The sequence below is a fragment of the Schistocerca gregaria genome, chromosome 7, assembly GCF_023897955.1.
Source record: "Schistocerca gregaria isolate iqSchGreg1 chromosome 7, iqSchGreg1.2, whole genome shotgun sequence".
NCBI lineage: Eukaryota > Metazoa > Arthropoda > Insecta > Orthoptera > Acrididae > Schistocerca > Schistocerca gregaria.
The window spans coordinates 394,663,894-394,691,656 of record NC_064926.1 but is presented as its reverse complement, the minus strand read 5'-3'; the positions used below and the strand labels follow the sequence as shown (position 1 = coordinate 394,691,656).

At 37.4% G+C, this 27,763-nt stretch overlaps 1 protein-coding gene across 4 annotated transcripts in view; it reads left to right on the top strand.

Moving 5' to 3' along the window:
• The window catches only part of LOC126282237 (la-related protein 1B), a 142,292-nt gene that overhangs the window by 43,752 nt on the left and 70,777 nt on the right, over positions 1-27,763 (top strand). For 2 of the 4 annotated variants that reach the window (XM_049981820.1, XM_049981823.1), the window contains 5 exons: positions 6,408-6,481; positions 10,211-10,261; positions 12,923-13,169; positions 13,731-13,841; positions 20,596-20,822. In XM_049981820.1, coding sequence (XP_049837777.1) covers positions 6,408-6,481; positions 10,211-10,261; positions 12,923-13,169; positions 13,731-13,841; positions 20,596-20,822 — 710 coding nt within the window. The remainder of the gene's footprint in view (positions 1-6,407; positions 6,482-10,210; positions 10,262-12,922; positions 13,170-13,730; positions 13,842-20,595; positions 20,823-27,763) is intronic. The other 2 variants (XM_049981821.1, XM_049981824.1) reach the window with 1 other exon arrangement.

Genomic DNA, 27,763 nt, shown 5'->3' with positions numbered 1-27,763 from the left:
ACCAGTCGGATACCCTGACATTATTTATTCTGCTCTCCCCTTTGTTACTACGATCACATTTAGTGACACCACTGCCGTAACATGAAGGATTTGAGTCACGTGGCACACCTGTGTGTCGCTGATAGGTAAGGTCAGTAGTATGTAGTACAGTGAGCGGCGAATACTGTGTTTGAGTCAGTTTCTATGTGTTCTGTCTGAAAGTGTGGGAGGCAACTTCAAGCTCCCTAATAGTGTGTTCAGGAAACAGGAACAACGTGCGTGGATCAAGATTGAAGTGGCACGACAGTTTTTGCTTCTGACGCTGCATCGCATCGTCCTTCACGACAGTGTGCGATGATGCTACCCGAGGGCGCCGTGCAGGACCGCCTGCGTACGTGGGGGTGGGGGATATCGGAACATCCACCGCATTCACCAGATACGAGTCCGTGCGAATACAGTCTGTTCGCGAAAATGAAGGAACCTCTTCGTGGCATGCGCTACAACACAAGACATCTTTCGTGCCATAGGGCGGTCCTTGCGAGACATCGACAGAGATGGATGCGCAGACGTTGTACGACTTTTACCACCTCTGTGGGGGAAGATGATTGACATGTGTGGCAATTATATTCAGGGCATGTAATATGGTGAACGTCTGGCAAATAAAGTCTGGTATGAATTATAATCCTGTTACCATTACTTCTCATTCAACCCATATATATTATATATATATATATATATATATATATATATATATATATATATACATTTCTCCAATTTTGAATGGTGTGTGTGTGTGTGTGTGTGTGTCATAATTAATAATTTGTAACAAACGGTTTTGTAAATATATTGTTTTTAGAAACATTGAAAGATTTTTTAGTTTACCAAGAGAACAAACCATTCTTACTCACCTGCTACTTAAACCTCCTATTTAGCCCCAGTTTCCAACTGCCATAAATACGGAAATGATGGACAGGCTCAACAATTTCGTTGTTAACTGTTAGCATTTTTTTTTCCCCCGTGTTATTCATTTTTGTAGATTTTCGGGCCTACTGTGAAACTTCCTGTATTAATCTATATAGCACTTAGATGCACACTGCGTTTAAATACTTGCACAAACTGACATACCGCCAATGTAGTGCAACATGTAAAGGCATTTCATCGGTGATATTAAGTTCTCTCTTACAGAGCAATATTTCCAAATACCAATCCTCTGGCTGTGTAAGCTCCCTGGGCCGAGTGTGCAAGGGATGTAACAGAAGCTTCGTCTCCGTCCCAAAAGTTCGGAACTTTCAATGAAAATTACGCCTCCGGCACCATTAGTTTTGAGATGAAACTTCAAAGTAGGAGCGGCAACGTTGTCGAAATGTATTACCGTTTCCAGACCTACCTCAGCCCACCACAATGGAACGTCGGTTTTTACTTGTCCTTAGGTCTGCCCGCTGTGGGGAGAATAAGAGGACCCTCCTCGGTCTTCCACAGTGGAACGTCGTGGTTTACAATTCGTTTCAGGTCTGCCCAGTGTTGGAAGGATTAATGGAATTTACGTGTTTGACAGAAGAATACTGGGGTGTGGAAACTGGAAAAACCCCAGAGATAACTTTCAGATAATGGCTAAGAGTTCCAGTCAGGCTTTAATAGCTGACGTGCTGTTCAGTTATTCCTTGCGTGGGCCAGTCTTCATTATTAGGCGCTCTTCAGACGGAAAGCCTAATAGTTGTGACTAGGAATTATTTAAGTGAAGTCGACGCAAATACTGTGAAATGTAATATTTGCGGGACACGGCTATTTTTTTAGGAAGACATTTTAAAATCTTAACACGCCACACAATCTGAATGCAAGAGACTTCAACGCGAAAGAAATATTACACCACCCTCCACGTGAGCCGCGCTATGACAGTTTGTTAGACGGAAAGTTGAAAATAGGATACATCGAACCTCAAATGAGTATTATTTGAAACGTCTGTTGCCTTTCATGGCCTTCAGTTTGATCGGATTCAGTGCTGAATGCCATTTTGGTGTATTAAACTATGAGAATGGGTCGTAATTGCTTTTAGTTTTCAATAAACATGAACACGTGTAACTCTGATTTTTTTATGCATTAAGAATTTGACGTTTTTACACAGTGCTGTTACTCAGAAATGATAGATGGCATAAATACTCCTTCAGACTTTGACTCGGACAAAGCAGTTGCTTCCTCCCATTCTGAACTCGGGTTCGAAGAAAATCGCCTCCAAGGCATCCCTAACGTACTTCGAAACGCAAGATCCACCCGCTATTCGAGAATAGCCTAGCGGCATGCAATATAAAATAATATCCTAAGTCTCAAGTTTTTATGTCATGTGTTCAGGAGCCGTGTTTAGTTTTCAGGTAAGCGGAATACCTGATTATGGCAATTCTTTAAAAATTATGCGGACTTAGATATGTGCCTGAGGTAGGCATTGTCTGTAAGGAAGAAAGGGAGGGAGAGAGAGAGAGAGAGAGAGAGAGAGAGAGAGAGAGAGAGAGAGAGAGAGAGCGCTAACAAATATTTTCCGATACTGCACGTTTATAGAACCAAGAAGTGTCTCAGTTTGTGTAGCGTTGTCTCGGTACCTATATTCATTGTGCACGTAAATAAAGGCAAAAAATTCTATTAAAATATAAATGTAACAGTAAGTAATATTAGTACGTGGCGCGTATTGAATCAACCATAACGACTAGGTCACTATTATTAAAATCATACGTATGTGCTCAATGGGTATTTGGAAAGTTTTATTAAAATATACAAGAAAATTGACTGGACAATGTTCGACAGCGGTGGAGGACTGTTACACACAGCACATTCTTTCGCATCCACAATAAGGGGAGTCTTGTTCTGTGGTGTGCCTTTTAATATTCATCTTCTGTATTGCCTTAAAATTTACTTTAATGTATTTTGAAAAAGTGTATTATATAGTAATGTGTCCAGTATTTTATCGCAATTTTGAAATTCATGTCTAATTACTGGCCATCTCAAGTACTACGGGATTTTGCGTCATTAAATTACGAAGCAGCACCATTTAAAAACACGTTGTCACGTCAGAGAGTACACATCTCGACCGTTCTTTCCAGCATTCGCAAAAAGGGGAAAAAGGCAGGAGCGGAAAAACCCGAAAGAAAATTTTTGTTCGATTTGCTAATAATGTTCAGCCACAGAAAACTGATTCGTAAAGAGAACCTACACATTTGTTGAAAATACCCCAGCGTATGCGTCACAACGCAAATCACAAAACTCAACACCAAAGTAAAGGAGAACGCAGGAAGAATGATTCCTCAGTGCACCTGGTTAAAACGACAAAATTACCTGGAATGTCGCAAACTTCAGACAAGACGCCACTAAGCGTACCATATCAGTTCAGACGATTATTTGCAACCAGAAATGTTCCGTATGGGACGGACGTAAAATATTGAATGTGTACTCGTTTTGATATGTTGTATTTAATCTTTTTTTTAATGCGAAATTCTTTACATTTTAGTATTGTATCCTTATAAAATTTGGCCTTTCTTACGCCTTTGAAGTAAAAGTATTTTGTAAAATAACTTTTACCATGCAGGAAAAATGTACCAATCACTAGCGACACACTTGGAAAAATTTGGTGTTTGAAAATATCTAGATACGTCATCAGTAAATCTGACAACTGAGATTTTAGTCTAGTCACAGTATCTATGTATAGCCACTTCTATGGTGTAAAACAAACGTGCTTTGCTCACTGCCCCCCTTTCACCGCTTATACTTTCTTGAGCTTTTTGTGCTTCTAATGCGTAGCAGAGTACGTGGCGCTAAATTCACACACCAGAACGATCAACGTAGGGCATTTACTGTACGGAAGATGTTAGAGAAAAAGTGCCCCATCGTCTTCGAGACGCGGAGTGGAGAAAAAAAAACTTGCTTTAGGGGTTTCATTGGAGTAATGAAAAAACTGTTACATCCTGAGAGACGGAGCGCGCGATAGCGCCGCCAATACTACCCCAGCAAAGCTCGAGAGCAATAGCCAGCCAGCCAGTTCGCTGCGCAGTGAGCCCGGCCTCAATCCAAGGTCACGCCGGCTGCTCGCGGCTGGCAGCTGCGCTACTCGCCCCTTCAAGGACACGGCAGTGCCTGAGCCACGTAGCACTTGCACGTCCGCCGCACAGCTGTCCCGACACGTGGGTGTATTCTGCTGCTGGCAGCCATTTGGCACCCTATGGGAAGCTACACAAATATTGGGCGTTTTGTGAATTAATTGCTTTCCAGTGTCTGATTAATGATACGTACTCAGTTTCAGCCACAAAATAAGACATGACTTCTTTGATACTGGTCGACACGCTTTAATGTGTGGAAAAAAATTGTCTGATGCCGGTAATTGCGCTGCATCGGAAAATGCAGTCGCAAAATTGCCCAGACGTGTGTCAGCGGTAGTCATATTTTGTTAGAATTTTTATGCAAATAACCAACGGCGGCTACTACCGCACAGACACTGATTCTCAGTCTGAAGGGTCCCCAAGATAATGGGATTTACTAAACACTGGGTACGAACGAACGAGTGAATCAGTAATCCCATCGAAATAAATGAAAGCTTCTAATCCTTTAACATCCTTAAGATACAGTGATAAAGAAAATAAATCTGTTGAATTCAATACATAGCAAGGAGTTAATAGAAGTAAAACAATCACTGAAAACGTTATATCGTAATCACTGACTTCGCAGTTTAGAACGTGCCCCCCCCCCCCCCTTCTCTCTCTCTCTCTCTCTCTCTCTCTCTCTCTCTCTCTCTCTCTCTCTCTATATATATATATATATATATATATATATATATATATATATATATATATATATGAAGATTAATTGCATTTACTGTTTCGTCGGTCCTTGGTAGAATATTTTACACTTTGCGAATGAAACACACAAAACACTGGTGTAATACTTCACAGTATTTATTATTCACGAACCGGTTTTCAGCTATTATGCCAGCATCAGGTTCAAAGATAAATATTCCATTTAGTGCTGTGAAATTTTGTTGGATCAAAGATTTTAAACTAGTACAACTACAGAATATCTCCACTACCAGAGAGAAAAATTTTAATGTTAGAATTAAGAGGCCTGTACATGTTCAATATTTATTGACAACAGTAGTTTGTCAGACCTTCAGTATATTCAAGCCACTTCACACCATCAATAATAATGACAAAATATGTCAGTTAATGCAGTTTTAAATGGTTAAGACGTTGAACACAAAAAGAAAGTGATAGCTGCAATTACATTAGTAAAGCTTGCAGGCAACAGAAAAAAGGAAGAATGGGTCTGTGAATGGTTTGAAAGAAAGGAGCAATTTGTCACGTTAATTTACTGACACATACGACCCACAGGCCGGAAGGATTTCATAAATGAGGTTACCTTCCATTAGGGACATGGATGCACTCAGTGACTGATGTAATTTACAAATGATAGGGCATATCAATCAATCTTCCTTTTTTGCGGGTTTTATTTGGCAAATCTAGATTTTGGCTAGTGCCTAAACATTATCAATGCATTATTTCATTGCATCAATGCATGGCAGTTCCCTGTTGTTCGGGTGTCTGCCATAGTTCTTTCAAGATTATACTATGAAATAATGCATTAATAATGGCTAGGCACTAGCCAAACTCTAGATTTGCCAAATAAAAGCTGCAAAAAAGATGACTGATTGCTGTGGTCTATCATTTGTAGATTTCATAAACTATATTCTGAGGAATCCTGCATCTTACAGCAAGGTATTATGTTGATGCAAGATAAAATAGAGAAATGGAATACATTAATGAGTGAGGTAATCAATGTAGATGGGAGATTAGGAGTAACTTTGAGATTTCTGGTGACAAGCAGGTATTTTGAATGCTCGAACTTCTGTTACTGTAATATCAGCAAACACAGTAAAATCCTTTGAAAACTGGTGAAGCAGTTATGTCTGCCTGGGAAAGATATGTTCAGGCAGTTAGCATAAAAACTTCTTTTTACTGTAACTATTTGGTGAAATGTGGAAAGCAAATTGAAGAACTGTACTAAAGGTAGAGTTTTAATGTCAGCAGTTCCAGTACACCTTGCCATGCATGATCTTTTGTTTGTATTGAGGCTACTTATGTGAAGGTGACTTACTTGCTCATTTGTCTTTTACACAAACATGCCATGTCTCATATGCTGTAGATAACTACCAAGTTCCCAAAATTTTATTCTTAACTAATGATTCAATTAACTGGAATTCTTTTTTTGTTTTATTTGCAATATTATTATTGTTTATTCCTACTGTATTTATTTTTTGTACTCGAGTTCCATCTTGTAAGGCCATCCTAGCCTAGACATGTGTGTTACAGTACAGAGAAATGTTGTTGTTCAGTTTTGTTGTGTGGCATCTATATGTAAAAAAAGTTTTAACACTTCACTCATTTTGTCTTCCACAGAAAATGCCAGTACACAAGCACAGCCACCATTTGTCATGAAGATGACACAGGACCGAAGATGCACAAATCAGCGTGTGAGTTCCACAGTTTTAAAATTACTGTTTTATAGTTATGATTACTGTAAAATTTTTAGTACCACTGTCTATGGCAGTACCAAGAATGCTGTTCTGCAGGGAATATCAGGAAACTCATTGGGAAGTAATTGATGCTATGACATCAACCTAGAAATAATGGTATGGAAAGACTGCTCTCTTACAAAGTTTTGCCTCGCTTTTGTGCAGAATAACTGTATTGGTTTAACAGTTAGTGGCTGGGTTTGGCTAGCGGAATTGTGTGTAGTTAATTTGGTAGGGGGGGGGGGGGGGGGGAGGGGTTCTTCCTTGCCTTTAGAAGGAGAAACTGGATAGGCTGTTCTTAATGATCAGCCAGCTAAGTTTTAAGATCAGCTGTAAATTTATATGTGGCAGTGGTATCTACATGCTGTGATGAGCATAAACAATTGTCTTCTTTTCCCAACATAGGAAAAGTTATGCTGAAGTCTTTGTCTCTGAGCAAGATACGCTGTCTTAAGAAGGTACAGTTTAATTTTCATAATTTTTCTCTTATTGGAAGTCATATGATGATATTAACACAGCAAAAGTTTAGTTAAAGTAGATCCTCCTCCTCTTTCTCCTCCTCCCAAAATCTCGTCTTTCCACTGTGTTTTTTCTAAGATTCTTATGTCCATGTCGTCCTAGATTTAACACTTGGTGTGATTTTGAACTGATGCTTGTCAATTAAGGTACAGACAGCAGCTCTGTTCTGTAAAATTTTGTTTGCCGTGCCTATTTCATGAAGATATTTTTTATTTTTAAGTATCCAGCTGTTTTCAACGTACTGGGAAAGAGCAAGCTAGAGAATGCTTTTGGTCAATTTTATTATTGTTCATTCTGTGAATGTCAGAAAATGGCCATAAAATTTCAGTCTTCTGTTCCTGAATGTGTGTGAGATTTTCTCCAAAAGTTTGATACAACCCATTAGACTTCTGCCTATCCAAATTTCTTCAACACAGGCTATACCAAAAATTTTAGTTAGTATTTTCCTTTCTTCTTTTTCTGTGTCTTTACTGATTTGCATCTGATGACTACAGACTACGATGAATATATCGCTTCAGATTTAACAACAGTGATTTGTTTTAATTTTGCATTATGAGATATTGATTTTTTTCGTTGCACCTCTTTTGTGTAATTCTATAAGCTTTTTAGATAAATTATCTAATCACCAATCAGCGGCTGAGTCTTTCCTTCCCACCTGTATGGTAAGTCTCCTCTGACCCACTGTTCTGGGTGACTCCCAAAATCTACCCCTTTTCCTAGACCTCTCCAGGCCTTTTTATTTTCACCCTTCACCCTTCTTCCTTCGCCTTCAACCCTTCTGCCTGAAGAAGGAGCCACTGGCTCTGAAATCGTGCTATCATAACAGTCTTTTATGTGTGTGTTCTGCCGCTATTTGGTGAGTAGATTTTTTATCTGTCCAACTAAATAATTTTGTCTGTAAGCTGTTTGTAATTTAATGCTTCTTTCTTTCCAATTTAATCCAGAGGTTTGGGTACTTGAGATTTTTGCCAAACTGTATAAACATAGGTTATCCACCTAAGTATCAAGAAAAACCTTTTCGTGTAATTGTTTCTTTTATAAGAAATTTTCAGTCCACTTTCAGCTGCTGTTTCATGGTGTTTTTCAAGAGTATTAACTGCCTCTTTTCTCAAAAAGATCGCCAGATCATTTCTTCTTCTTTCATTTATGCCAGTTCCTTGCTAGTATTTTCCAATTCCTGTAGCCTATCTTCCGAAGATCTGTTTAGCAACCACATTTTTCTGCACACTTCAGGTGCAAGCTTGAGATATTCTGTAGTGCAAGATAGACATGCTACAGAGAGACAATAAGCACACAGTGAAATGGGTCACAACTATTTATGATACCAGACATGAGCGTTATCCGCAGCTGGATACAGTAGCCGCTGCCTGCAGTAGCAGAGAGATTTGAAAACAGTGAATGAATGGTACAGGTGGTGTTGCCAAGGGAGTTCTCTCATTGGCTTTTGCTATGGTATCAGTCCTGTAAACAGCTAGATGTCAATGAATACAGCTGCTGCTGTTGCTACTTTGATATTAACTGTATGGATAAAACTCTCTTGTGGATTTTCCCATTTGTTGTCATCTTCAGTTATACTCATTTGTGCTGCTCCTGCATATTTTCTAATTTCATCTACTCACCTTCCATTAGGTAATCATCTCTGTCCCTTCTTATTTCTTTGTATTCGCAAAGATTTTACTTCGTTCATCTGTCATCCGTTTGCCTATGTATGTGTACTGTCCAAATCTGTTTTATTTTCAATGTAGCCACAATTTTGTCATCAGCTCAAGTCTGATGTTTAATCTAAGTGGGTGTTTTTTTTATCTGACACAATGTGTGTCTCATTGGGCGTTGTTCAATCTTGAACATTTCCCCTGTTAAAAGTACTTTTCTCTTTGTCAAAAACTAGTAGCATGCAGTGATTGTAAACTTACTCATCCTGATTCATTGGAAACTTAAGTTTTGAAAACCTCACTTAGTTAAGGAAAGTACTCCATTAGAAAGCTTCTCAAATTCTGTGCATACCAGACAAAATTATTTGCACTCTTTGCTTCATTCTCTTATTTCATTCACAACTAGCAATTTTTTTCTTGTGTTACAATCACTTCTAAAGTCAGCTTACTCCTTTATTTAATTAAAATCAATTCAATTGGTGCTATTTTTAAGACTATTTTGTACCTTATAACAAGTTGCTCATGTGTCCAAGAGCAACTGCCCCATTCTGCTCCTTCCCCTGGCCCCTCTCCCCCTCCTGCATTATTCCATCTGTTAGTTTCTATACCACACCATCATCTCTGATGCTTATGTGGTGTGTACCCAATGTAAATTTTTGTCTTCATACCCTCCTTGTTAGCAAACGTTTCTTTCATCATAGCAGTGTGTCATGTCACACCCTCTCATGCTCTTGCATTCCTATTGTTCGTTTATAACTGTTACCTCCTCGTTAATGGCTGCCTTGTCCCATTAAAAGTTTTTTCTTTTGCTCTTTTCATACTTGTAACAACGTTTGCTGGTTTTATAAGTATCTTTGTCCTTAGTATCTTAATTTTCTAATACAGTGAATTTGTTCTAATTGATTTATACACTGCTCATAACCTCAAATCTCTACATATACTCTACATCATAAGGTTCTGTTATTAACTTTCATTCTGAATTTGTTTAGGATCTTACCATTCTGTAAGGTTTCCTTGTATGGTAAAACATTATCAATTTCACATGTAGCCTCGCTCGTCTTTCTCAAGTTAATTTTCTTAATGACAAAGTAATAGTATGTCTCAGCAAATTTTGTGAAAGTACGTTGTCTTTCGCTTCTAACATTATATTTGAACAGTTACTCGTTAGTTTTTGACCCTTTTTTTGCATTAAAATTTCCCCTTAACTGGTAGCATCCCCCCCACCCCACCCCCCCACCCCTCCACCTCCCTACGTAACGCTTGTCTTCAATTTGACCCAAGCACATTGGTGATACTTTTGAATAATTTTCATAACATATGTTTTGTCTATTTTTAAAGTAATTCTTGCCGTTATGAAATTCCTTACATGTTTTCGACCTATACTTCACTTAAAATGAGAAATGTTTCGATAACGTAATTTGTGTCCTCTTGTTTGAATAAGACTTCTGACTGGCAAATGAGACTCCCAATAGGAGAGGAGAAAAATGCGCGATACTAAGTCAATCTTAATTTTCAGGAAGGCAGTTTCACTGATGTGGATGACTGGCCAACATTGGGACGTTCAGAGGTAAATTTTATTTTAGTCACACACTATACTGGCATTTTACTTATTATTGATGGTATGAATCAAACTTGCTAAAGTCACTTTTTGAGCATACACTGTGTATCATTAAAATGAAGTGTCTCAGCTCTTCATGGTCATAAAGAAATTGTGTTTTAAAATACATATGCCAAAATCTCATAAAATTATTGGCACAATTTCATTGTTGTCATGTCATTAGATTAAAAACCACTACAACACCAAACAGTATGTACATTAGAAGTCAGCTTAATCAATCTATAATTACCATTTCCCACACATAATTAAAATGGGTTTTACTGTTTTTGTGCATGGTTTGTAAGTCTCAAGATAGAGGTGGCAGTGGTATCTACATGCTGTGATGAGATTAAACAATTGTCTTCTTTTCCCAACATAGGAAGAGTTATGCTGAAATCAATGTCTCTGAGCAAGATACCTTACTGCTTGCCTAGTGGGACTGCAGTTGACTTCTGCATAGTTTCAGATTGAATTCTGTTTCGTCTTTCTGTGTTCACTTGCCTTTGACCATAGCTGTAACCTTGTTTTTAAGAAAGTATGATACTTCACCAATCACATAATTTATTGAAAAACTTCCATAACACAGACTAAACTACCATTAACGGAGAGTTGTTGAAAACGCCTTTTCTTTTAGGATGTTGCAGAATTGTGCAATCTTGCAAACATTTAGTGATGTACAGGAGTTAAATTATGCAACGCAATCTATCACTGATTTGAGTTCGTAGCTTTACATACATGAGTGAGGTTATTCGCAACAGGAGCCCACATTTACAATATGACAGACACAGTCCACTGCCCAAAAGAATTTTACTAACTAATTGATTCCTGCCAATAACGGGGAAGGTATATTAGATATTACAAGGTCCCTGATACCAGCAACTGCCTATCGGTACAATTTCATTGCTGCCAATGTAATATCTTTTACTCCTTTTATCTTCAACTTTACCACGGACTTAACTGTGAAGATTAAGTGATTTCTTTTCAAGCAAAACTATAAAAAGCAGATTGACTCAGATATTCCCATTATTCTTTTCTTGAATAAAATTGCATCTGATTGTAAGGTATTGCTTTTCTAGCTGCCTTGTAAGTTACACTATAATGTTGTTAGATATATTCTTAAAGTACTACCTTTTTGTTGTAATTCACAATATTTCACATCAAGACTACACATTCATGATAAACGACATGTAAATGAGTTTCCCTGAAAAATCAAAATAGTGTAAAGGATTGTTTTAGAAGGAAACAAGTTGCTCCCATCTCTCTCTCTCTCTCTCTCTCTCTCTCTCTCTCTCTCTCTCTCTCTCTCTCTGTGTGTGTGTGTGTGTGTGTGTGTGTGTGTGTGTGTGTGTGTGTGTGTGTTTTTCCATCGCCCCAATTACAGATTTATTTTCAAGTGGTTTTTTTTTGGCTGCAGCAGTATTCTTTACTCTCTGTTTGGCTGCTAGTGATTGGGAAACAGGGTGAGAAAAATATTTTTACATAGAAAATTTTATGGTGGATACATTATCTTGAATAATTACCAACAGTTGTCAACATGGATCCACATCTTCTTGCTTGCTTGTGTTTCATGAACAGTTCATAGGCAGCCATACTTGGAAACAATGTAATGTATGTGTTATTGCCTACAGTATAAGTACATTACGTGCTCCACCTGGTCAAAATACTCTACCACCTTCATTGTACATAGCGATTCCTTCGATATTCAGGTCACACATGTTCAAGGTTGTACCTGTTGTCAAATTTTGAGGTAGTAACAATAGGTACAACTTCGAAAATGTGATCTGCTTTGATATTAGAAAAGTAGCTGGGCCAGAATGGGGTGCAAATGTGTGTGCTCTTTGTACTGTTTCATTGGCATCAGTTCACTCTACGGTAGAGAACTGTGCTCCAATCTGGGAGAACTGTGCAAATGCCTGCAAAGCTGATGATAGGCTAAATCGGGCAATGAGAATAATTAGCGGCACTACTAAATCAGCACCACTTCCGTGGCTGTCATGTTATGTAATATTGCACCACCATCAATTGGGCAAAAAGCAGCTGAAAGTGTATTCCAAAAGTGTGCAACTTATCAGAACTCACTTCTGTATAATCAGCTACAGAATGTACCTGCCAGCACATTTAATCCAGAAAACTACACTGACCGATGCAAGATGCAGCTCTTATATATGATGTGTGTCAAGAATGGAGAGAGGTTTTGCAGAAGGTTACTCCACCAGATTCTCACCTCGACACTTGATCCTACAAACTGTGTAAATGGGTTCGGTCTTCTCAGGAAACTCTGGGCAACTCAGTATCATTTCTGTAAAGGGATGGAAGTTATGGTGGTGCCTGTTTATATGATGGGGCGGATTCAAGGACATATGACATCTCACTGTGCAGAAACACGGTATTTGAATTTAGTAAATTTCCTGTTGGACTCAGTAAACTACATTTGTTGACACAAGAATGTGATACAGTAGTATTTGTTGTCTGTGATGAGCTACAGTTACTGTCTTCTTTTCCCAGCATAGGAAAAGTGCTGAAATCTTTGTCACTGAGCATTTTGCATTGAAGACATATTTGTTTTTAATTATTTCATTTCTGAGCTATGTGCTTATATTTGTATTTCATTTTGAATATGTTCTGACACAGAAGAAAGTCCATACAAGTCCAGCCCAAATGATAAAGAACATTGGCAGTGCAAAAGTAAACAGTCCACAACAGCAGAATACACCCAGTGTAGAAAATGGTAATTGCTTGGAAACTGATGACAAAAAAGTAGAGCGAAAGAAGCAGGAATGTAAAAAGATTGAGCAGAGGACTTCAAGTCTGAATGGTTCAATGTCTGGAGCAGAAGAAAACCGGAGATCAAACAGTGTACCAGCAGCTGCAAAAAAAAGTAAGTTTTCATGCAATTTGTCTCTTTAACATTGTCAGTTTCATGCTTAGTAATGCCCTTAAGTGAGAATAACACATTTCTTCCTGTATTATGTTTGTATTACTAATTCTGTGTTTAAAAAAAAGTTTGTTGTAAGTGACAATTGTCTCGTAAAGCAGTACTGTAATTTCTCCAATGTGCCACTTGCTTGTTTGGCTAGTTTTCCCTAGACTGACTCTGCTCCTAGGCTAATGATGTTTTCTTAACATGCCTGTCTTTGTGTTCAGTACATTATGACATTTAGTGAGAAGAGAATTTCCAATTTTGTGTTTAATGAGACATACCACTTTTCCACTTTTCAGTTATAGCAAAAGTGTATTTTAATACTACTGCTAGTGGATGCAATTTAGGATTGAGGAAAATTATGTATATTAAGTGCCGATTGTTAGAAGTCAATGAGACAAATTATTGAAACAAATCCCCAGCTTTCTATGAAGGATCTCACTTTTTATATAAGTCAAATAAAAGTAATTAACTTGGGTTGGGTTTTGAAACATTTTCCACCTTTTTTTCTTTAACCAGACCCTAAACAGAAGTGGGTGCCACTTGATATCGACATGAAGGCTCCTGGCAAACGAGACCATTCTCCAAAATTTCGAGGTGCTTACTACAGAGAGCGGAGTGCCGATTATGGTAACTATGAAACTGTTAAAATACATTTTTTAGCTATCATACTTTAACTTTCTTTGTGTATTGTAAATTTTAATTTGTCCTTGGCCAGTATTAGACAATATTTTTCAGTGTCGCGGTAATGAAATATTAATAAACTAAACTGTTTGATCCCCCTCGCTTACCATTTTAACAAACTTCCACCAATTGGAGGGCAAACAGATGCTTTCAGTGTGTAATAATGACACATTTGTGTGATTTGATGTTTAATATGAAGCATGATTATGTGCTAAACAAAATATTAACAATGCATAGTACTGTGTAATCTTTTAACTTAGTGTTTCTCACTCACTCTCCCTTTCCCTTCCCACTGTGTATCCTTCATTCCTGCCCTTCTTCTTCTGATAAAAAATTAAATACTATGATGTTTTTCTATTATCACTAGTGAGTAGTAATATGTGTGTGCTTCGTTGAGTGGGGAACGTGAATTAGTGGAGTCTTGCTTCCAGTTGTTGTGCACATTCCAAAAAGTGGAAATTTCATGAAGCTAAAAGGAGATGAGTGGATGATTCATAATGTCAAGGTTTCATTATTCTGGCCTTCCTGTTAGAAGCTAATGGATAAATGTTTGAAGGTGTTGAGGAAAGGGTTTAGTGAGTAGGTTGACGATGAAATGCAAAGTTAAAGATTTAATAGAGGGAATACATATACTGATATTTAAATTAAAGGCTTTGGTGGTATTTGGGACTGTGGTTTTTAGTTAGAAGTTTTCCTCAATTTGATATGTTTGATAAAAGAATATTACCAGCGAACATGTTTTGGGAATAGTTATGAGTATGGCTTTATTCAGTTTTCATAACTTTGACAATTTTGCTTGTACTTTGAATGTCAGTTAAGTTAGTACATATTCTGATTAAGTCCTAAAGAATTCATATAAATATTTTGGGCTGCCTCTTCTCTTTTAAGGTAAAATTAAATACCTTGACCTTACTGTGATGAGCTTAAAAAATTACTTTCTTTTCCCAACATAGAAAAAGTTGTACTGATATCTATGTCCCTGAGCAAGACGTATTTTATTGAGGTGGGTGTAGTTGACTGTAAGTCAAGTCGTGTGGATCCAGAGGTATGGTTTATTATTTAAAAATGGCTTTGAATATACATTTGACTGCTTGGTGAGTGAGTGTGCAGTTTTCACAGATTCAGAAAATTACTTTCACCCATTTTTCATTATTAATAGAACTTCATAATCACTCCAGGTGGGCATACATTTTAGTGATGTTAATCTCGAAAGTTTTGTATCGTCACGACCAGTCGTACACAATTTAATTTTTGTCTCTGAATACTGTTGTTACACAGGATCTATGTAAAATTTGTATGAGTTGTCAGCTTGCCTACAACTCTTTCATCCACACATTTCACTCACTACAAGTGTTGAATGGAAATGGAATCTACACAATTTGCATTTTTTATGCAACAGTGATAGTATCAAGTTTTTATAAGGCACCTGGTATTAAATTGCTTCTGTTGTGGAAATTAATGCATTAAATTTCACCTGACAAAGAAAGTAGCATTGCACATCTTACCATATCTCCTACTAAGTTGACAGTAGTGTGGAACTATGTCAAAAGCCTCATTTGAGTGAAGAATGTGACCGTGTTACATCCCTACATCTAAAATTTGTGCTGACATTGACAAATAACATGATCAGTGTGAAAAAAGTTATCACTTGCAAGCAAGTAATGCTGTGTAGAATCATGTCGTTAAATGTGTTTAGCAACACAGTTATAGTGTTATGGAAGTGTTGACACACTTCATGCGTGTGTGAGTAGTTGGGATGTCATATAGATTTCTTGCATGTGTTGCTGCTATAATGACCTGCTGAAAATACCAGTTAGAAATTGTCCCAGCTTTGATGCACACTATATATAGTGTCAAAAACCAAAGCACAATACTTGGAGTAATAAGTGTACTTGCATATATGTAACGTATCGGTGCTTGAAGGAACATGTGGTTGTTTACACATGTGATAGAGACGAGATTATGATTGTATGTAAGGTGTTCTTACAGTCTCAGTGTTGTTTGATACCTTAGTATTGTTCTCAGTGTGGTATTATTTCAGTGTAATTATGTGTTGTAGTCAGTAAACCCTCTTCAGAGTTTGAATTGGGAATAATTCGGGATGGGGGGGGGGGGGGGGGTTGAGGGAGTGTTACTTGTTATTTATTAATATGTTATTGGGCATTATGTAAAGATAGATACTACAGAAGATGAAGTTGATATGAAAAGTCCACAAACAAAATGAATGGGAAAGAATTAAAATACCCTTGCCTCCGCAGTCTGGAGAAAATGATACACCCTGCAAAAACCACTTTTAAGTCTACTGTGGAAACTTAATGTTCATATTGAAAATTTTTCACAGCTTCTTTATGTCATTACAGACTATACGTGGTCTGGCAACATAGCATAAATCTCCTGTAAAAACTTAAAAACTCAATGCTCTGGTAGGGTCGGTCAGTTAATAACTAATAAGTAAAAGACATTTATCACCAGTAATAAAAGTTGCAACAGACTTCAAATACTATCAGCAAGGTTAAAAATATTTCTAATAAATACTAAGTGGCCGTATCAGCTGATAAATAAATTAGAAAAATTTAGAGAGAACCCCATGCCGAGCAAAATCTGTATAAATAACAATCGTCTTAGAAAAATTAAAGAATTTAAATATCTTGGATTTAAGCTACTGTTTTTATTGAAGACAGATGTAAGAGCTAAGAATGTTAACATGCCAGACAGCAGGATACACAAATTAGGACAGAAAGAGAAATGAAGAGATTTGCTACAACGTGAAACCGTTATTGGAGTACGTAAAAAAGTGTAAAACATATCAACCATTTTCCCAACAAATGATCCCAGAAAAGGTCGTAAATTGTAGATCTGATGGCCAATTTAAACAGTCGCCCTACCTTAAAACCGATGATGGAGATGCGGTGTGTTACCCGACCAAATGTGTACGATAAAAGATGATGGTTATTATTGTTCCATACTTTCCTTGAAACCTTATTTAATTGATGTCATGTGTAAGCATTGAGAGAGAAGTACTAATTATTAATAATTAATTACTGTTCTCATTTTAACTAATTATAATATTGATTTTGTTGCAACTGTCAATACACAAATCTATAAACATACCCGTAGAAGATTAGTGCAGCAGTATAAAGTCCACTGGTACTTTTTCAGTGGAGCCAACCTATAGAACTGAATTTTAGCAACAACTATTCCAAAGTTGTTATAATGTTACCCTTTAAGTTTTTGTTTCATGAACAAGCATCAATAGCTATTTCTTCATTTAAGTATGAGTCACTGTGGACTAAGTTTATTTCAATTGTTTCTCCATTCTTCCATATTTCTTGATGTTTCTCTCCAGGTGACTACAGATCTGTGTTTTCATGGAAATATTCAGTCTTTGGAATCTTGTAATTTCTTGTTTGGCAGTCATTCACCAGTGTATTATGGAGTAATTCAAAGTTCCTTCATGTCCCTTCCAGTTTCTTTGCACCATGTGTTATCCATTTTTAATTTACCAAAATAAGGCAACGGTCTTTTTGTCAGACTGTTGGGATTTCCTTTGGCTGTGGCCATAGAAACTATATATGAAGTTTGCTGTTATTATGTCTTCTTTATTATGTTTACTCTTTAACTGGTCTTGAAATTTTCTTCAGTGTTTTTCTTTCTGCAATTTCCAGTATTTCCATTATAACCCTCTTGTTTAGCTTAAACATTTTGTCACGTAAAGTGCTTCCAGACAAATTACTGGGCAGTAGTTTATAAAGTGTAGCATTTAAGTATATTGATTTCACATTAAATACATCCTTATTAACTCATGCTTTAATGACAGTAGCCAATTATAATAGTTGTTTTTTTTCTGTTTTCGTGGGTTGGTTTCCACGAAAAAGATATGAGGAAATACTCTGTACATGAAATGAGAAGTGGGTACAGCTATGTGTGTATTTGACATTTTGTCTCTAGATAGTGTCATACGAGTTGAAAAATGGTTGAATATAAATTTTAATAAATTAATCAGAAACCCAATGCCTTCTTTCAATTAACTGTTTTGCTAAGACTGCAGAACCACATGAAAATATGGAATAAGGGTTATTCTCACTATTTGCCTAAAATGCACTGTTACTTGAAACTTCCCTCTTAGAGTAGGGACTCTCTGGAATGTACTCCACAAAGAATTAGTGGGAATGTGAATGTTGTTATTAAACCACTGTTGAATTACAAATTACCATAGATTCATAAGATGGAGAGTAAAGTTACTCGAGAAAGAAACATTTGTCAAGAAGAATCCAGAAATACAGATTATGATACTTTAAGAATATGTGGAGGTATACCAGATTAAATGAAGCAACATGGTCAACATTGTAAAAAATGGAAGTTGCACAGACAGAGACAAAATGTGAGGCAGTTATTTAAAATAGACACTTATCCAAACAGCAAAACTTGTTGCAGGTGCAAAGAAAGCAAAAGACACACATCTCAAATGTGGAAAGCAGATATTAATGAGGAGAGAGTATCAAGTAAACAATAAAAGGAGAACATTTGGAAGAAATATTTTGCAGGAGTCTGAGAAGACGTAAGTAATGAAAAATTTGCCAAAAACGCAAATGAAAACAATGAGAATTTGAAGAAAACAAACAAATGTGTGTTGTGTTGACATCATATTTAACCCTATAAGCCTGCAGATGACACGGCAAATAACAGTATTGCATATGCATTGCAGTCTCTCTCTCTCTCTCTCTCTCTCTCTCTCTCTCTCTCTCTCTCTCTCTCTCACACACACACACACACACACACACACACACACACAGCCACTTGACACATGGAGAAAAATTAGGCACTAGAAGATCATAATGTTTCAGTTGAAATGGTTAGAGGTAATGGGAAAGTAATACAAAAGGGTACTGCAAAATTATATATGTTGTCTGCAGAGGAGAGGATTTCCCCAAAACAAAAAAAGAAGAGACAAACAAGAAACACAACTATAAACCTGTTAATTCCCTCCCTCGGATTACCGTCAGTTAATAAAACAAATGCTGGGTTTGGTAGCGGACAATTTTCAAATTCATTTTTATGACTGACCATTTTTTTCTTTTTCTTTTTTTCTCTCTCTCTCTCTCTCTCTCTCCTTTTTTTTTCCCCCCAGTGTCATCAAAATTTGTTCAAGCAGCCATTGAAAGAAAGAAAAGGGGGGGGGGGGGGGGCAATGATATGTACTGAAGAAGATACGTCACTGCTATGGCCTCCATTACATTTTGTCAAGGTAGTGAAAAATTCAAAGTAGGAGTGAAACAAGAACAAGCTGCAGAATCAAAAGTAATATGCATGCCTTTATCAGATTCTTAATTTGGGTAAATGAAGAATGTATAAGTCGTAATGGAACATGTGAGAACATTATTTGTGCTGCTGACATAAGATTTTCATGTAGTGCAAATGACAGGCAACAAAAATTGGAAGGGCTCAGTAGAGGAACTTCGATAGTAGACCTGAAAATTGACTGTAAGAAGACTAAAATAATGTATATTGCACATGATAAAAAGGAGATTTTAAAAGTTAATAGTGAAATTGTAGAAGCTTTTTACAAGATGTTTATGTTTGGGCTAGTTTAAGATGAGTGGATTGACACACAAATTAATAAACAAAAATAGTTTGAAAAAGTTTGCAATTGGTGTTTGTTATCAGTTTTGAGTTATTCAAAATCTGCAGGCTGCTCAGCAAGCACTAGTTAGATGCACTGTGGGAAAGACAGGGAAACAAACAGATTATGGAGTACAGTGAAGTAGAGAAAATAATTATTGCTGTCATTAAATTGAAACAGAATTGGACAGAACATGTAGACAAGCAAACAGTTTGGTATGTGGATGAAGGAAGTGCTTTACTGGATTTAAAGATATTAAAGATGGTGACCTAATGAAATTTGTGAGATGACATTAAAAAATATGCATGAGAAGTGTGGGTATGTGCATGTAGCTGAAGACCATAGTGTGTGGAAATACACATATGCAGCCTTTATCGTGCAGTAAGAACCATATGGATGACAATGGTTATTTATACTCTGTGTTGAGAATTTCCACAGTGAAGGAATGACGTAGTTATTATTCCAGTCATTATACAATTGAAAGAATTGTATTTATCAGACTTCCATCAGAAAGAAATCATAAGTATATATTTTTTAATGTTTGTTTAAATGTTTTCTGTAGCAGATTGCAATGGTACAGACGATTTTGATGTACCATATACGAATGAACTTAATTCCATAAATAAGATGCCAATGACAAAATTAAAAATTAACTATCACAGTGGCTACGTAATGAGTACTAGTATCGACTCTGTCTACATTGTTTCACTGTTTCATAATATTTGCAAGAACTTTTGAAACAGGGTAAATAAATTTTTGATCAACTAACTGAACTGTTTGTACTCTGCCTGGAAATATTGTCTCTGTCTACTTGGAACAGAAAATATGTAATTTTCTCCATGGCAGCTCATGAAAACTCTATAAAGATCAGTTGACGTACTCATTGTTCATGCACTTGACCTTGAACTGAATCAACTGTATTTAGTATTGTTTTTCAACATGATGCAACAGATTCTGCATGTTATCGTAATATGTAGGTGAGTACAGAATTCTTTGCAGCATGATAGTAATTATAATTTTTGTAATAAAGTGAGTAGCAAGATTTCATATATTGTTACATTTATGACTTATGTCTGGCAGGATCAGAGAATTTCGGCCATCATGATAATGAAAATCACTGGCATCATTTCGATGCATCTGAGAGAGGTTATCAGCCACATTACAGAGGTGGTAGAGGAGCAGCACCAAGGTACCGGGGCCGTGGACTACGTGGAAATATAAGAGGAATTGGCAGAGGAGCAGGTGGCTTCCGTCGGTCCCAGTCACAAGAGATTGACTACCCAGATTTTCCAACAGAGTATTCCCAGGTAACAAAATGTTCTCCTTAGCATAACCTGTTACACTGGTTGCCTCAAAACTAGGAAAGTCAAGATCATCTCATCAAGTTACAGAATTACCAGTTAGTGTTCATTTCAAATACTATTAAAAATTCTAAAAATTCTCATATTTTTAGTCATATAATATGATTGAATCACTCAAAAAAAAAAAGATTTTTGCCTGTTATTACAAAACAAAAGTAAAAAAGATGTTAAAAGAAATTTTAAAAATGGGATCATTTTTTCAACTCAACCTTTTTATAAAACAGAAATACTAACATGTACACACAATATATATTATATTATGAAAACATAAAAGTTTTGAGGGAGAAAAAAATAATAAAATACTGTAAGAGGGGTGAAATTGTTTTGCCTCTATTTAATAGGCTTTTAGTGCCCATTGTGTATTAGCATCACAATACTTCTTCTGACAGCTTGCCTTTATAAGCCTGAGAAGTGCCCTGCTTCTGGAAAAGATTGAATTTACAGTTTTTACAGATGTGTCAGAACTGCAAACATCACCATAAACACGATGTACAGCATACAAAAATGTTCAGGAAACTGTAGTATGTTAGAGGCACTGAAAGATAAACATAAAAATGCGTTTAATTCTACAGATGAGATATAAAAAACTATGTATGCACTCTGGTAGAAACATTATTAGCATGATGAATTAACAGCAGTTAAATGCTGAATTTTGTTTCAGATTTTATACATGGCTAAATTTGTTCTCATTCTGATGAGAGTTCACCTCAGTGTTTTCACTCAGCCATGTTAAAATTCATTCCACTGCAATATTCCTAACATATTTCTTAGCACAATGATCTGTATCTCCTCCCTGTACTTTACACATTTTACCTCAGTCTTCTTTGGTAATATGATCCTGTGTAAGGTGTTGGACATCAGCAAGCTTTAGACCGGTGTTCGTTTTGGCTAATGATTTCCATAAATCACTCCAGGCAAATGCCGGGATGGTTCCTCTGAAAGGGTACGGCCGACTTCCTTCCCCATCCTTCGCCAATCCGATGAGACCGATGACCACGTTGTCTGGTCTCCTTCCCCAAACCAGCCAACCAACCAACCGTTTTGGCTATGTTCTATTTAACTTACAACTATATGTAGCTACCGTATATGATCATTTGCAATCGGTAAATCAGCACATGCATAGCAAAAGCAACGGAAGCCATGTTGAGAGAGGTGAATCGCCTACTGTGAAAATTTTTAATGTCAGAAACCATGCAAAAATGTGACATTTCTTTGTTTTTAAGTGATGTCAGTCTATAAAATTTTCTTCACAGAATTTTTTCGTCGTTGATCAACAATGAGAAATAAATGACCCAAGTTTCAGCCTGGTGAGAGTCACTAGCCTTTTGTTAGGCGCATTATCTACAAATTGGATGAATTTGAATTCATTTTAAAGGGTATTCATCAATATATACAATTGAGTTTTTATAATTGTGTGATGTATATGGTATTTACCTTTTGTGTTATTTAGGTCAACACATTTGTGTGCACTGCCTATTATATTCTAAACAATTGTAACATACTGAGTTCTTCTGTTGAAGTAAGTTACTTTCTCCTAGTAAGAAGCTAGTACCACACCCATGAATTAACAGGTGCAATATCATAGTGTTACAGTATACTGCAAGTTTTGAATATGTGCAGTTCTATTAGTGGATATGGAACAACAGATATTTTTGTATCTTGAAAGACTGTCACTGAAGTATTTCTAACTGAATATGTTGTTGTTGTGGTCTTCAGTCCTGAGATTGGTTTGATGCAGCTTTCCATGGTACTCTATCCTGTGCAAGCTTCATCTCCCAGTACCTATTGCAGCCTACAGCCTTCTGAATCTTCTTAGTGTATTCATCTCTCGGTCTCCCTCTACGTTTTTTACCATCCATGCTGCCCTCCAATGCTAAATTTGTGATCCCTTGATGCCTCAGAACATGTCGTACCAACCGGTCCCTTCTTCTTGTCAAACAACTACCCATTAATCTTCAGCATTCTTCTGTAGCACCACATTTCGAAAGCTTCTATTCTCTTCTTGTCCAAACTATTTATCGTCCATGTTCCACTTCCATACATGGCTACACTCCATACAAATACTTTCAGAAATGACTTCCTGACACTTAAATCTATACTCGATGTTAACAAATTTCTATTCTTCAGAAATGCTTTCCTTGCCATTGCCAGTCTAAATTTTATATCCTCTCTACTTCGACCATCATCAGTAATTTTGCTCCCCAAATAGCAAAACTCTTTTACTACTTTCAGTGTCTCATTTCCTAATCTAATACCCTCATCATTACCCAACCTAATTCGGCTACATTCCCTTATCCTCGTTTTGCTTTTGTAGATGTTCATCTTATATCCTTGTTTCAAGACACTGTCCATTCCGTTCAGCTGCTCTTCCAAGTCCTTTGCTGTCTCTGACAGAACTAATGTCATCGGCGAACCTCAAATTTTTTATTTCTTCTCCAGGGATTTTAATACCTACCCCGAATTTTTCCTTTGTTTTCTTTACTGCTTGCTCAATATACAGATTGAATAACATCGGGAAGAGGCTACAACCCTGTCTCACTTCCTTCCCGACCACTGCGTCCCTTCAATGCCCATCGACTCTTGTAATTGCCATCTGGTTTCTGTACAAATTGTAAATAGCCTTTTGCTCCCTGTATTTTACCCCTGCAACCATCAGAATTTGAAAGAGGATATTCCAGTCAACATTGTCCAAAGCTTTCTCTAAGTCTACAAATGCTAGAAATGTTGGTTTGCCTTTCCTTAATCTTTCCTCTAAGATAAGTCGTAAGGTCAGAATTGCCTCACGTGTTCGAATATTTCTACGTAATCCATACTGATCTTCCCTGAGGTCGGCCTCTACCAGTTTTTCCATTCGTCTGTAAAGAATTTGTGTTAGTATTTTGCATCCGTGACTTATTAAACTGATAGTTCGGTAATTTTCACATCTGTCAACACCAGTTTTCTTTGGGATTGGAATTATTATATTCTTCTTTTGCCTGTCTCATAAGTCTTGCTCACTAGGTGGTAGAGTTTTGTTGGGACTGGCTCTCCCAGGGCTATCAGTAGTTCTAATGGGATGATGTCTATTCCCGGGGCTTTGTTTAGACTCAGGTCAGTGCTCACTTTTCACGCAGTATCATATCTCCCATTTCATCTTCATCTACATCCGCTTACATTTCCGTAATACTGTCCTCAAGTACATCACCCTTGTACAGGCCCTCTATACACTCCTTCCACCCTTCTGCTTTCCCTTCTTCGCTTAGAACTGGGTTTCCATCTGTGCTCTTGATATTCATACAAATGGTTCTCTCTTCTCCAAAGATAAGCCTCTACATCCTTACATTTGTCCTCTAGTCATACCTGCTTAGTCATTCTGCACTTCCTGTCAATATCATTTTTGAGTTGTTTGTATTCCTTTTTGCCTGCTTCATTTACTGAAGATTTATATTTTCTCCTTTCATCAATTAAATTCGATATTTCTTCTATGTCATAATAATATGGAAAAGATAAATTGCTACTCACCACATAGAGGTGGTGGTGAGTGGCACACAGGTACAATGAAAAAGACTGCTAGATAAAATTCCGCTATCAGAGTAAGTCCTCATCAGTCCTGGACAAGAAAAGACACACAAGCACAAGTCACACGCATATAGCCACTGTTGTCTCTGAATGTTAAAGCCAGACTGTGTCTGTGAAAAACTGTTATCTCTGTTGGGGTGAGTAGTGGGGGTTCTGAACAGGTGTGGGGTGGGAAGAGATGCAGGTCAGTGATGGGGAAACATGAATGTGCTGTACGTGGGAGTATGCAGGGGGTACGGGGTAGTGGGCTTCTAGGTGCATCATCAGGAGGCTGTGATTTTGGGGAAAGGTTGGAAGAGGGGGAGGTAGAAAAGGTGTAAAGGCCTTCCGGTGAGCTGAAGATAGAGCGGGGGGGGAGGGGGGGGCCTTGATTGAAATCAGGGGAAGGGAATAGGCAGGTGGAGGACAGAAAGAATTCATATTTCGCAGGCTGTGAAACAGTAGATGGAGCCTAGCACGTTGTGTTAGATGTCATGCTGAGCAGTTTGGTGATCCTGCTCTCTCTTGGTCACAGTCTGGCAGTAGCTGTTCACACAGTAACCAGCTTGAAATTACCGTATGTTGTCAATGTTGGACTGTTTTTTTTTCTTCTTCTTCTTCTTCTTCTTTTTTTATATATATTTAGAAAATTGGACTGTTTTGGCAGTCAAAGTTCAAATAAAACAATTTATCTGTGTCAGTCACTATTTATTTTTTCCCACGACTAATTTCAATAGTTTATACTCTCGTCCTCAGGTGGAAAACAGCAATATCTTGTTATATGTGTACCAGCTGGAGGCAGATAGTTCTTTGTTTTGGTTTCATTTTGCTACAAAAAGTATAACAGACACTTGTTATTGTTATATGGCACTAAGTTTATTCATTTGAAATGGCGTGGGAATTACAATCTGTTCCAATAAACAGAACCCTGCAGCTCATCATAGGTGAACATTTTTTACTTGATTTTCCACACTGAAATGTGAACCATGAATGTTAACATATCAAAGGTTGTTGCGAAACAAAGGTATGGTACTTTGCCTACCACGATTTTGATATCTAGTACACATTGTGGATCAGAGATACATACGGCATTTATGAAATTATTTCTTTCATTACATCATCTTTTTAAAGGTATTACATTGCAAAATATGCAACAGTAACATGGGTTTGGGAAGTAGGAGGTAGAAACAGATACAGTGCACCATTTAGTATACGTGCAAAGCTCCTAAAGGAGCTCATTGCACAAACAGTAAATTCAATAAATTAGGTAATATAGACTGCCACACAATACAAAAACCAGTAAAGATGAATTCTCCACTTTACACTGTTAGATCTAAAGTATCCGGACACCTGGCTGAAAATGACTTCAAAGTTCGTGGCGCCCTCCATTGGTAATGCTGGAATTCAATATGGTGTTGGCCCACACAGCCTTGACGACAGCTTCCATTCTTGCGAGCATATGTTCAGTAATGTGCTGGAAGGTTCCTTGGGGAATGGCAGCCCATTCTTCATGGAGGGCTGCACTAAGGAGATTTATCGATGTTGGTCAATGAGGTGTGGCACGAAGTGGACGTTTCAAAACATCCCAGAGGTGTTCTACAGGACTCGGGTCAGGACTCTGTGCATGCCAATCTATTACAGGGATGCTGTTGCGTAACTAATCCGCCACAGGCCATGCACTATCAACAGGTGCTCGATCGTGTTGAAAGATGCAATTGCCATTCTCAAATTGCTCTTCAACAGCGGGAAGTAAGAGGGTGTTAATGTAGGTCTGTGCTGTGATAGTGCGACGCAAAACAACAAGGGGTGCAAGCCCCCTCAATGATAAACACGACCACACTATACCAACACTACAGCCTTCAAATATTATTGTTGGCGTTACACATGCTGTCAGATGATGTTCACCGAGCATTTGTCATACCCACACCCTGCCACTGGATCGTCACACTGTGTACCGTGATTCATCATTGCACACAACGGTTTTCCACTTTTCAATTGTCCAACATTTGCACTCCTTACACCAAGCGAGGCGTCGTTTGGCATTTACCGGCGAGATTTGTGGCTTGTGAACAGCCGCTCGACTGTGAAATCCAAGTTTCCTCACCTCCTACCTAACAGTCATAGTACTTGCAGTGGATCCTGATACAGTTTGGAATTCCTGTGTGATGGTCTGGAATGATGTCTGCCTATTATACATTACAACCATCTTTAATTGTCAGCCAACTGACGAAATCGGCTCTACACTTTTGTGCTGTATGTGTCCCTTCACATTTCCACTTCACTGTTACATCAGGGATGTTTAGGAATGTGGAAATCTCACTTACAGACATGTGACATCCAATCACCTGACTACGTTCCAAGTCCGTGAGTTCCATGGAGCGCCCTAGTCTGCTCTCTCATGATGTCTAATGACTACTGAGGTTGCTGATATGGAGTAGGTGGCAGCACAATGCAGCTAATATGAGAAACGTATGATTTTGGGGGTATCCGGATACTTTTGATATCACAGTGTAGGGTTTTCTTACAAGATAAAATGCAATTAATGCTCAACACGAAAAATGTAGGTCAGACCGGATGGAGCTTTTGAACTAGACTCAAAGAACACATTAATGCATTTAGATATATCACATCCAATAAATCTGCTATAGCTACTGCATTCAGGACACAGGATATTCCTTTGATAACATAGTGGACAATCCTAATGACATTTCACAAAATGAACAAACACCATAAATTCAATCCTTTATGAAGAGATGGAAATTTTCATTCACGGCAGAAAACGTGGACAGAACACATGAAATGAAAAAGCTGTTCAGTGGCAATGAGCTGCTTTAAAAGCTTTGTGGGTATATGATGCATTATTAGTCTTCTTGCCTTCTATCTAGGGAGTAAGTTAAAAAGCACTGTAGAGAAACAGTATTTTCATGCTAAGTCTGCACACTTACTTTATCTATTTTGTTTTATGTTGTAAAAAAGGAAGAATTTCATAATTGCTATTTGTGTCTCTGATCCACAATGTAAATTAGACATGAATGATCTCTAAGATAAAGTACTATCTTTACAATGCTACAACCTTTGGTGTGTTTATATCAGTGGTTTTTGTTTCTGTGTAAAAAATAAAGTCATAAATGTTCATTTATGACAAACTGCAAGGTTCTGTATACTGGAACAGATTGTAAGTAACTCAGTCGCCATTTCAGATGCACAATCTTAGTGCCATATGATTATACCAAGAGCCTGTTAACTTTTTGTAGCAAAATGAAACCAAAACAATCTACTAGCTGCATGCAGGTGGTACACATATAACAAGATGTTGCTGTTTTCCATCTGAAGATGCGAGTGTAAACTCT